General features: G+C 35.0%; 1 protein-coding gene across 5 annotated transcripts in view; it reads right to left on the bottom strand.

The window, feature by feature from the left end:
- LOC150094665 (NPC intracellular cholesterol transporter 1-like) overlaps positions 1 to 13,243 on the bottom strand; it is a 537,686-nt gene that overhangs the window by 292,712 nt on the left and 231,731 nt on the right. For all 5 annotated transcript variants that reach the window (XM_090411500.1, XM_090411501.1, XM_090411502.1 and 2 more), the window contains exon 11: positions 11,841 to 12,020. In XM_090411500.1, coding sequence (XP_090267626.1) covers positions 11,841 to 12,020 — 180 coding nt within the window. The remainder of the gene's footprint in view (positions 1 to 11,840; positions 12,021 to 13,243) is intronic.

Raw genomic sequence — 13,243 nt, 5'->3', positions numbered from 1 at the left:
CCTCTGGTTCTCTCCCGATCTCACACTATTTTTGGTAGAACTTCTCCAGCATTGATCCTATAACAACTCCTAACCAACATATAGGTCTCTATCATATCTCACCACTTCCTCCTGTCTACCAGACTGTGTAAATTTCATCTTCTCAATCTTTCCTCATACTCGACATTCCAGAGGTCAGAAATTATCTCAGTCAATTGCCTTTGGACCCTTTCCAACATCTTTTCATCCTTCTGTAATCCAGGTGACCAAATCCAGACACAATAGTCTGTGTGTGGCCTAATCAAAGCCTTATACAACGGAACAAGAATCTCCCTACTTCTACACGTCAGTGTCCTCCGCATCATTCCCAGAAGCCTTTGTGTTGTCTTCACAATTTTGGCTATGTGTCCCCTAAATTTCAGATCCTTATCCACTATCACCTGCAGATCTCTTATTTCTTCTACTTCCACAATGTATCCTCACCAAGCATAAATTCTGCATCCCATCTTTGTTTTCCAAATTTTAAAACTTTTCATTTTGCAACATTGAACTCACATCCCCATTTCTGTGCCCAATCACTCAATTTATTCAAGTCTTCCTGCAAGGTCACAACATCTTCACTACTCTTTATGATTCGTCCCAACTTTGCATCTGCAAACAACTGAATATCTCCATCCAAATCTTCACCTATATCGTTAATATACAAGTTAAACAGTAATGGCCCCAAAACAGATCCCTGAGGCACTCCACTAGTGACTTTCCTTTTCCTATATATCGCTTCCCCATACACAACTTGTTGATACCTATCAGATAGCCAGTCTCCAATCCAATGCACTAATCTAATATCCAACCCCATCTGCTCTAGTTTGACTATCAATTTATCATGAGATACTCTATCAAAAGCCTTTGTGAAATCTAAGTATATTACTGTGTAACCTTCTCCTCTGTCCAAGGAAGCAGTCACTTTATTGTAATATGTAGATTACTAAACATGACCTCCCTTTAGCAAATCCATGCTGTACTTCAAAGATAATACCATTGTTGTCGACCCAACCCGAGATCCTAGTTCTCACAAGCCTCCCCAACAACTTAACCACAACACCTGACACACAGATAGGCCTATAGTTTGATGCTTGAGTTCAATCACCTTCTTTATGAAGTGGCATGATCTCACCCTCCTTAGGACTTTACCGAGTGCAAGACCGTATTAAAAAAATATGTCAAGACAGGTGTCAACTCTCTGGCACATTCCTTCAGAATATGCAGTGATATATTATCAAGTCCCACAGCCTTATTTACATCTAGTTTACTCAACTCCTCATACACCTCTTGCTCACTTACAGTCAGCCTCTCCTCCCCATCATCTACTGCTCTCAATCTCTCCATGAAGTCACATTCACAAAATTGAAATACCTTTATGAACTGCTCATTAAGTATCTCCACCACACATTCTGCAACCGCTGTCTTTATACCATTTTTTCCTATGAATGTCATCCTTCCATAATCATTCTTTCTTTTGCTGGCTACATATCAAAAGAACTCCTTAGGATTCTTTTTGGCTTCATTAGCTAACTGCTGTTCATACCTCTCTTTAGCTACTCTCACCAACCAAGTCACCCTCCTTGTCTGGTCTTTGTAGACCGCATGGAATTGGTTATTTCCACTCTCTTATGCTGCCTCCACAATGCTCTCTTTCTCTGTATCGCATGCTTAATCTCTTTATTCATCCATCTCACAATTACCTTATTTAACCTTCTCACCCTTGGAATACATTTATACATTGCGTCTACTAAATAGTTTTTGAAAATCCCCCAAGCTGCGTTGATTTCTTTTCCAGCTAACTCCTCGTTCCATGCTACACACGCAAGCTGTCTCCTGCGCTCTTCATTATCACTCCCCTTGTAGTTCCACATATACCCTTTACTCACATAGGTCCTCACACTGCTGGCAACCACCCAGGTAATCACCTCATGGTCACTCTCTCCAATTGGTGGATGATTTGACACCTCATTTATAATTACATCCTCTGATGAGATGATCAAATCCAAGACCCTCAATCCTCGTGTGCCCTCTGTTACATACTGTCTGAGGTAGTTATCCCTCAAAAACTCAAGAAACTCATTTTCTTTACTTCCACTTGCTATCTCATCATTCTATATTCCATAATTAAAATTGCCCATAATGATCACCTTTTCTTATTTGCTTGGCTAATTTGATTATACATTTCATTATCACCACCTGGTGACTATAACAACATTACCTGGTCTATAACAACATCCAACCAAGTATTTGATTCCATTCACGTCTATCTCACACCATACTGCCTCAAAACCACTGCCACTATTTCCCTCCAGCATCTCTACTTTGTATGGACATAACTCTTTCTCTATCCAGAGGTGTGCCGGCCATATGTGCAATGTGTGTGATGCACACAGGTGCCAGGATAGTAAAGGCTACAGAGATTTGGTATGATATTTTAAATAAAGTGAATTTTGTATGCAAAATACTGCAGTCTTCATCTATGAATGTCATCTTGCTTTAGATGCATTGAATGATCTAAATCAATTTTTAAACGATTATAGGTCTGATGAAACTTTCCAAGAAATTGTAGAAAGCTCAAAATTAATTGCAGCAAAATTGACGCAGAATCTGTATTTTGTAATAGAGTAGTAGACCACTAAGGTGACGTAAAAAGACAACACAATTTCATTACGAACATGAAAATGAAAATATAGTAGATCCTAAAATTTCATTCAAAGTAATTTTTTTCTCTGCATAATAGATCAAACATTACAATCTTTGCAGGAAAGATTTACTTTATTAAAAGAACATATGAATTCATTTCAGTTTTTGTATTTGTTAAGTACTTCACAAAATAAAGAATATTTATTATCTTGTTGTAAAAAGTTACGACAAAAATTAACACATGAGAATCATTCAGACATTGATGCAGGCGATTTATGCGAAGAAATTTTACACTGTCAACCATTTATTTCTAATTTTAAAAACGATATATATCAGATAATTCAGTATATTTATTCAAGCGACTTAATCATAGTTTATCCAAACTTTCCAATTGCTCTTAGATTCTTTTGTCATTACCGGTATCTGTAGCATCTGCAGAACGGTCCTTTTTTAAACTTAAAATTATTAAAAACTACTTGTGCTCCACAATGGTACAAGACAGACTTTCAAATCTTGCCATTATATCAACAGAGTCAGATATTTTAGATCAACTAGATATACATGATATTATTCGAGAATTTTCATTTGAGACTCATCATCAACAGTGACCCCTCTTAATTGGGAGAAGCTGCAGAAGAAGATTCGAGAATTTTCATTAATGAAAACTAGAAAAAGTTCAATATTCACTAAGTGATTTTTTTTTCTGTTTAAATATTTATTTAACTATTTCTTTACCCAATAATGTTTAATATGTTCCTATTTTATATACTTGTAAGTTACTATTCTTTATTTATTTTATTATTTATTTACTTTATTTTTTTCCAAATTATTTTTGTTGTTTTTGTACCCTTCTTCTATGTTTATTGTTTTTAATTCATTTTTTTTGTAATTTCTACTTTTTGTTCAATAAACTTTTAATTAATATATTTCGTATTTCATTTTTACTCACTAATACGTTTTTATAAAGTGATTTTTTATTGGGAGAGGGGTATAGGGCCACCAACTAAAGGTTTGCACACAGGCACCGGACACTACTAGCACGCCCCTGTCACTATCATCAATAGCACTCCCCCCTCCCTTTTTACCCCCTTCTTTCCTCACAAAACATATCATACCCTTCCATCTCTATTCCTGTCAGGATGTCGTCCTCATCTAACCATGTCTCACTTATTCCGACAATCTTTGGGTGAACAGACGCAATTAGTGCAACCATTTCATCTGCCTTGTTTCTTATACTTCTAGGATTGGTATACAAACACAACACCTCATTTCTGGATCTACAGCTAGTTCCGCTGATACCACTCACTCGATGTGATCTCTCCGTGCTAGACCGGGGCCATTTCCCTTGCTGCTTCTTCATTTTAGAACCCTTTTCAATTCCAACTGTTTCCTCTTGATCCCTGGTCATCTCATTCCTTTCCTGCCTACACATGCTCTCACCTCCTCTTGGAGCATCCACCTTTCTCATGCTGTGTACCCCTGTCCACCCTGAGCCTCCCCGTTTCTCTGTTCCTCTTGCACACCCATTCACTCATTTTCTATACTCATACCACTTGTTGGATTCTAATTATGTAGAAAATAGAATAAATGTTATTTAATTCAGAATCCAACATGATTTTCCGTCACAAGAACTATATTTGTAAATATTATTTAATGTAAATACCATAAATTATAATTGATATCATATAACTACCTTAATTATGTCAAATATTTAATTGCTTAATCAAAGAAATGTTTTAATGGTAAATAGATTCTGTATTAAATATTATTAAGCTGTTTTATTTATTATTTTGTCAATATTGTAAGAACTTATATTTGTAATTTAACTATGCATTTATTGGAATGCAAATATTCTATTTATTCTTTTCATGAAAGTTAACGTTATGTAATAACTGAATGTAGTTTTATAACCTAATGTAACATTCGCGAGAATGTTTACGTCTATCGGTTGTCATAGAGACGCGTGGAAATAAACGAGCGCGTGTGAAGGGAGCGTTTGTAGAGGAGAAGAGAAAATAGATACGTAGTAGTAAATAGGGAGTCGGAACGGAACTTTGGAACTATAAGGTAGCAAGGAAGTAAACTAAAGAAGTACAAGTAATTAAAAGATTCCTAAGGATAGGAGTTGAGTAGATATTTTTTTATATAAGTGAATCTTATAGTTGGCTGAAAGCAAAACCAGCCGTAGTAATAAAAAGAAATTATTGCCGTAATCGGATAATTAGAGAACTGGACATTCAAAGAAGAATACTGAATAAATCCAGTCAGTCTACAATTACGACTTATTTCTATACTACGAAAAAAGGAATTGTACGGAGTTAAACTAGTTGATGAATGAAAAATAAGAATAATTAATGTACCTTATAGTTGTTATCTGGAGTTTTTGAAGCGCGATTAGTAATGTTTTAGTTATTTGGTATCTCGCAAGTGTGATAAATACAATTTGAAAGTGTGCTCACAAAATATTGGAAGTACTGAAGATTATTTCTGGTAAGGACAGTCATATTAGTTTATTTCAGTGTATGAAGATTTAAGTATTAGTTCCGTTGCGCTGTTTCTAACATTAACTGTAGCATACCATCGAGGCTGAGAGTTGAAAATATAGACATTGAAATGATATCTGCCGTGGTTAGTGCCTGTTATGAGTCAATCGTAGAGTGTAGTTGAGAGATACAAGGAAACTGATTAATTAAGAATTTCTATTGTGATAAGTTGGGTATAGGAACTTAGTGATTCTGAAACTGTGAAATTGTATGTGAAAGTTTGGAAGATTGGATTAATATGAATGACTTGACATGCTAACTTGACTGGTTTGTCATATTTAGAAGTGGAATTTATGTAATTGTTATATAACCATATATTAAATGTTTTGTTTGTTAATTTAAATATTGTGTTTGCCTGAATTTCTTTTTACTGCACCGTTCACAAAAATTCGGATCTAGCAGGAATCCCAGAAAGAAAATAGAACCATCGGCCTGAATGAATGAAAACACTGCTAACTAATTTTAAATTAATCCTACTAATTCATATAGACTTATCTAAGGATAGAGTGGTGCAGTATAATAGAAATTTCTCTACCCTTAGATCAGTGATTAATTTGCAATTAGTTTTCCTTTATTTTATGAAAGTGACTTTTAGCAAGATGGCGGATTCGAACGTCGAGAGATGCTCTCACCTCCTCTTGGAGCATCCACCTTTCTCATGCTGTGTACCCGTCCACCCTGAGCCTCCCCGTTTCTCTGTTCCTCTTGCACACCCATTCACTCATTTTCTATACTCATACCACTCACTTCCCCATGTCTTACTCTCCTGCTCTTCCACATCACTCCCCTCTCGATCTGATTCATTCTCTCTATTCACTTCTCTACCTTCAAGCAGCAGTCTCTCCAAGTGACTCACACCATAACCACTCAAAGGCAGTCCATCGCTCCCATACAGTTCACTTCTTCCTTCAAACTCATTCCACACATTAACAAACTGTACTCCCGTCTCCTCACACATTTCAGCCAGCATATCATTCATAATCCTTGCACTCTGCCTCATTTCACCACAGTCATACCTAGGCAACACGCTGACTATCCTTCCTGTCACACTATTCTCTTTATCCTTCTAAGCAGCCTCCTGATATCCATTCTGCCGTGCTCTTTGTCCTCTGTCAAATCAGTCATGCCGATTAAAACCATCAATTATTTTGCTCTCTCCCTCCTCATATCCAATGCCTCAATCACTCTACTCATTTTACCGCCTGGAATACATATCTTGTGCATCCTATTATCCAGCACACCTTTAATAATGGGGTCGCCATATAACGCCACTTGCTAATCTTTCGTTAACTCTTTCGTGCCATGATGATTAATTTTGCTAGTTTTTACTAGAATTTTCTTAATTTCATTCCGCATTGATTTCATCTCTTTCCTCATCCAATCCAATTCAACTTCTGAATCTCTTCCGAGATTCGAAAGTCCAATCTCTTGGACTTCCAAGCATGCTTGGAAATCATGCTTAGTCCAACATGACCAAGCATGATTGGTCATTGGTGCAATCTTTCATTCTTTCGATTTTTTCCACTTTCGATTCCTGCATCATACCATTTCCAGTTTCATTCGTTCTCTCAATTTCATTTCCTTCCGCCACTCTCGCCTCACTTTCATCTTTTTTAACACCCGTTACGGTTTTTAAATCACTCGTTTTCTTTTTTTACTGATTTTTTAACATTCTTTTGCCTCTCTTTCACACCATTCTTCTCTTTCGAACGTGCACTCATTTTCCCCGCGACATTTTCACTACTAACACTTTCTGTCATCAATTTCATATTTGCATTCATCAATTCCTCATTCCATCTGCCCTAAACATCCACAAGTCATTTATGTAATCGAAAGAATACATATAACACACCTCACATTTAATGAAAGAAATGAAGTCTAAATTAAATTCATGGAATGACAAAGCTGCCGCCATGTTATTTCCTCTGCCGGTTACTACTCTAAGGTCTAATAATAACGAATTCGTAATTAAGTTTAGGCAAATGAAAATCCCCCACAGTAATAATACTGGTAGCACACAACTTTTACAGCAGCTCTTACTCAAATAAATACTCATATATACTTAATTATTCCAAGAATACTTATCTCAATCCGGAGCTCTTCTTACACATGTCCACCAGTGAAATGCTAAGTGCTGAAACCTGTCTAATTGATGTAACGATTTATGGAGTGAAGTAGGAACATGAATCACAGGTTTAAAGAATATAATTTAGAAATTATTATTCAACTGACTACAGGCTTAAAATTCACCAACTTTTTTACCTGTCTCTTCAATCAATATAAATGTCACAACTCGTACATGTTTTTAATCAGATCCTGAATACATTTCATATTCATGTACAGTTCTCTCTTTTCGAAAGTCTGTCGATCATTGTTGAATTATTTCTGCAGGCTTTGCCCTTGAAACTATCTATGCATCATCCTCTTACCAACTTTTAGCAATCATCTGGGATCCTGCGAATTGCCATTCCTAGTAAACTGGGTTACTTGAACTCTCCGTTTCTATAATCAGGAAACAACCGATTATAAGGTTATTTCACCTTAAATCATTTTCTACAACTCATATAAAAATCAAATACCAGAACCCGAGTAGAGAGAGCTCTGTGGCACACAACTAGTCACCTGCATTCTCCAAGATTCACTTCCTCCATATATTGCTCTTTGGTATCTGTCCATCAGCCGCCCACTTATGCATATCACCAACATCATACCCAAAGCCATTTGTACTCCAGTTTAAATAAGAGAGTTCTGTATGATATCCTGTTGGATGTCTCTACAAAGAGTCCAGCAGTATCACTGTATGGCCATTTCTTTTATCCAACTCAAATGTCATTTTCAATTGTCAATTCTACCTTTTAACAATTTTTCCAATATATTAAGCACCAATCCCAAGATGATTGGTCTAATTTGCTATATCTATCTTAGAGTCTCCTTTATGCAATGGAACTATACTGCTCTCTTTACACTCCCCTGACACCTTTGCAGATTTAAGACTTAAACAGTACAGTCAGAGGAGCCACCCATTCCCTTGCACCTTCTCATAATACTCGGGTTGATGCCTCATCTAATCTCATGGCTGTGTCTCCAAGAAAATTCTGCAACATCATAAGCACCTCCAATTTATCTATACTTACATCAATCAGTGGATATACACCATTACAAAATAATCCCTATGTCACAAGTATAATAACTAGTTTATATGTTTCCCCCACTATCAGCTCTCACTAAAGTTATCCTAGCATTTTTCCTTTTACTCATCATAAAATAAAAGAACTCTGGAAGATTTTCTCTGGCCTGCTCAGCTAGTATGCTCTTAAAATCTGCTTTTGCCTTCCTTAACAGCCACCATCTCCCTTCTTGCCTGTGCCTTGTACTGCTCACATGTCTGATGAGTGTATTTCTCTTTATATACACTTTAGAGCTTGGTCAGAAATCCTTCCTTAATGATACTATTCACCATATAACCCCTACCTGGTTTATTCTCCTGACATTGGATATATAAACTGATACTGCTTTCTTTAAACACTCCTATGACTGCTCTAAGCATGCTTCTCAGAGTTATAATCATCTGTTTTGTATAAATTAAAGATGCAAAGAAATCATATTCTTGGTTTCATCCTTTATCCAAGTGTAAGCAAACAAAGTTTGTGCATGAAGTGCCTTCACAATTAGGATATTTGTATATAGAGGCTGATGACTTCACATTAATTGCCTTAGGATCCCATAATGCAATACACATATCCTTATGGATATCCTTACTTCTGCATTACTTTAACCTTGGTATCACTTTTGGGTCTGGCTCCCACTCATAAGACTTCAACAAAGATCGAAACCAGTTTGGGTAGTGGCCCTTCCTATAATGCATAGCATTATACATGTATGAGAAGTGAATAAGAATATGTGTGTTGCATTAAAGGATAATAAGGCAATTGATGTGAAGTCATCAGCCTCTATATACAAATAGTCCAATCATGAAGTTACTTCATGCATAAACTTTGTGCATGAAGTAACTTCAAACTTTTGCTTACACTTGGAGAAAGGATGAAACCAAGAATATAATTTCTTAGCATCTTTAATTTATAGTAGAACTAAGTGAAAAAACTTTCAACAGTTTTGCAATTCCACATATTCCTCTCTTAAGCAAAAATTCCATATATGGAAATGCCCAGGTTAAGACCGCATTCATTACTCTCCCTAATCAGAGGTAGTGCCCAAGTCCTTGGTTGCTCCAAACTCTCACCATACACAGCACTCACAAAACTTGAATTCCCACCCTCCATTACATGCTATCTTGGGTAATTATCTCTTGGCATATGAAAAAATTCTATTCTCTCCCTCTGACTGTTCCTCTTACCCATCTATGACTAATTGTCCTGCACTAAGTGTGCTAATTTACCAATGCACACCATCCAAATTCTCCCTTGCCACCCCTCGTAATAACGTTACGGTATTAGTAACAATGAATTATATATTTCACCCTTTTGCCTCTATTTCCCATCAGAGAGCCTTGAACCACCCTCTATATACCTATTTTCCTGCTGACTCCTTTTAGCTTCAATTCTTCTGCTTTTGTTAGCAAAATTCCTGTTCCCATCCTGTCCCTCTGTCTTCTTTGAAAATGCTATATTCAGTTTATTCATTTTTATGCTGTTGAAATGTAAATGGTGTTCTCTTTCAAATTCCCTCTATACACTTTTATCCTGAGCCACTGTGAAATTAACATGAAGACTTTCCTTAATTTTGCTTATGCTTTCCATGTGAATTTATCTGCATTTTCTTATAACATGCATTTTTTTTCTGATTCTTATTTTTATTATGATGCTCATTTCTTCAAAATATTTATTTCTTTATGTCTGATGCTTATTTCCTACTCTGCTGTTTAAATCTCCAACAAGAACCAACCTTTTTTTTTTCTTTACAACAACTGCAATGTATGCTCCCAAAACTCAGATCACTAAAAATTCATTATCATTATTTCATACATCTGGAGTACATCTGAAGAAGTGTCATAAGTTATTAAAAAAAGAACTAACAGTAACACTTTTGAGCCTTATCAAAAAGTAGCTACCTTTATCCAATCAAAGATCTTTTCCATCACATATCTCCTGTCCATCATCCAGGCATTTGTAGGATTCTCTTCTCATGAAAATTGAATATTTTCACCATTCTGAGAAAAAAAAAACACTATTTGATGAACATAAAATTACATTCAGCATGTATACTACAGCTATTCTAGGATTGCACACCATTCCCATGAATCTAGAAGAAATAGCTTTTACAGAAGAGATTATTTTTAGAATCTGCTACAGCTCTACAAATATTTTCCCTCACCTCAACAAATATGGCTGTATCACAAATCTGGGAAATTCAACAACAGTTAGGATCATACTGATTAGTACTTTCCTTCTGTGTGCCTATATGCATATTATCTTTATGCTTATGAAGATGTCTTGGTGACCAGAGTGCAATATTGGCTTAATAATTAAATAAAACTTAGGTAATTACTTGGATCTAAGTGGTTTTTTTTGCCTTGAAAAAAAAAAGTATAAGATACTGCTAAATTTTCTTGAAAAAAGTCTAAGATGCAGAAGAATTTTATAAATAGTGTAAAAAATTTCTCTACATCTTTACATTCTCTACAGCCAGAAGAGTGCATCAATATAACAACTGAGATTCCTGTGCTTGCAGCAGAGATAATAATGATTATTCTACGATTCATTCTTAAAGCAAGTGAAAGCTTCTGTTCAGCGACAAACAGCAATAATCAGGTGAATGAAAGAATTATTCTCCTGATGCAATGGGCAGAAAACAGAGGAGCATTTCATATATATGTAGGTTTCAAATTAAATTGAGGATGGGAAGAAATTATGTTTTGTACTTGTGTGGTCAGTGGACAGGACAGCAGCATGGAAAAAGCTCCTCTAGCTTTCAATGTCTATAAAACAAGAATATCGATTATGTTAAATTCAACTTGTTAATGTTCACAATGTTTTTTATGTGAGTACATTTAAAAAAAAAAAAGAATATGTGAATGAAAATATTTCATTCACATATAGGTCACATGAAGATAGACTTAAGTTCAAGTTTAGTTGCTGAATGGAGGAACTTATTCTAAACCTTTTTTTGACTGATTCCCAAGTTAGTCGATCTCTGGCATGGACAAGCAGGTTTTTTCTCCTGGAAACTTGGATTTATCATCAAGTAAACTCAAGAAAATAGACCATAGAACCCACATTATTTCAGATGAAAACATATCCTGTTAAGGTTATGTTTGCCTTTCTCTTTATCAACTGCTGCTTGTAATTAGTGATAGTCTTAAGCCAACTATCTCTGATTGGCTACCAGTGGAGATTGAACTGCCCACTTAGTCTCAAAAAGCTGTGTGACAGGGTTGAAATGCCTTGCCTACTCCCTAATAAATAAAAATATCAGCCAATAGCTGATTTTTTTTCTGATATTCTGGTACATCTCATCTATCAAGAATTCAATTACCAGAAAGTATAGTAATTAATTTGAAACTTGATTAGTTCACCCTATATTTGAATCATTCCCTTAGTTATATGAAATTTTCTAATAGTTAAATACTAATATAATGCAAAAGCTAGTTTAAAATTAACTAAACAGAAAACTTACACTGCTTCCCATAGCATGGCATCTTGTTTTTCTGCAGGATTGTTGTAATTCCTTACTGGGATTGTTATAATTAATGCAGTAGCATTGGTGTAATTCTGGCCATCAAAACCTCCAATTATCACATCCACTGATTCTACTGGGCCACCATATAATGCAAAACATTTCATATCAGTTGGTGCTCTAAAAATTCAATGGAAAAACTGAATCCATATGTTAATAATAACATTATGTGTAGTATCTTATATGATCAATTTATTATTATTTTTAATTAGTCTATTTGCCTTTTAGAATATTTAAAAATGAACATTAAAATTATTGATAAAGTTAAATATTGATATACTCTTAAATTAAAGAACACTATTTAAAGATGCAAAATAATATTTTCAATTGCAATTTGTCAGTTTTATATGAATAAAAAAAAATTATTGAATGACATTAAAATTGCTCAGTAACAATATGCAAAACAAAACACTAATAGAAGTAATCTCAAAAAATAAAGACTATGATTTTATTATTATCCCACAGGTATGATTATTTATGCATGGTTCTTAAAAAAAAAACTATAGTATTTTCAAATTTTTCCTTTTAAAGTGCTGCGGACTCTGAGTACATTAAGCATCATTACAGTGACTGATAGTAAAACAAGGAGAGACAGTTGTAGGTGTCCTCCCGCGATGAGTCTTCAGACTCCTTGGAGGTATCAGGAATGATAATAATAATGATAATAATTATCTTCAAAGCTAGACTAAGATTTTATGAAAATAATCGGATTAACATATTCTAACTATGATGTTTGTTGTTTATTAAGGATAGAATGTTATTATTATTACGTAGGTAGTGTGGATACTAGATCCAACATTGTTTCAAAGCCAAATGTTTATAAAAACTATGAAAGTTTCGTAATATGAGAGCTTATGAGAATACAATCCTTGGCATCCTCAAGTTGCCTTAGCTTGCACTATTTAAAACGCATGAATGATGCCCAAGTATCCATATATTTGCCTTTTATTAGTGCATTTGATAAAGGTTTCACTGGCCTGACAGATGTTGTGAACTGACTGGTTCTCTTCAGAGACAAGGCAGAAACCTTAAGAGAAAGTAGAAACTCCCTTTCAGTACCAAGGAAACTGAAATGTCAGAGAAATGTATTTTTCATAAGTGAGCTCTCAGTCGATGCATAAAAGTAATTACTAAAAGAAAGAGCCATAAGGTTTTATTTTGGCAATGTAAAATTACATAAACAAAGTGAAAACTAGATCCAACATAATTTCAAAGTTGAATGTTTATAGAAACTATGAAAGTTTCGTAAATTGACCTGAGAGCTTATGATAATCTAATGATAACAGTCCAGATGTGGCAATATTAAAGAACTATACAAAGGAAGTGTGATTTCCTTATCACTA

Source organism: Typopeltis vanoorti, chromosome 21, assembly GCF_054136105.1.
Source record: "Typopeltis vanoorti isolate ZY-2024b chromosome 21, IOZ_Tvanoo_1.0, whole genome shotgun sequence".
In the NCBI taxonomy this organism is placed as follows: Eukaryota; Metazoa; Arthropoda; class Arachnida; order Uropygi; family Thelyphonidae; genus Typopeltis; species Typopeltis vanoorti.
This window is presented reverse-complemented; position numbering and strand designations above follow the sequence as displayed.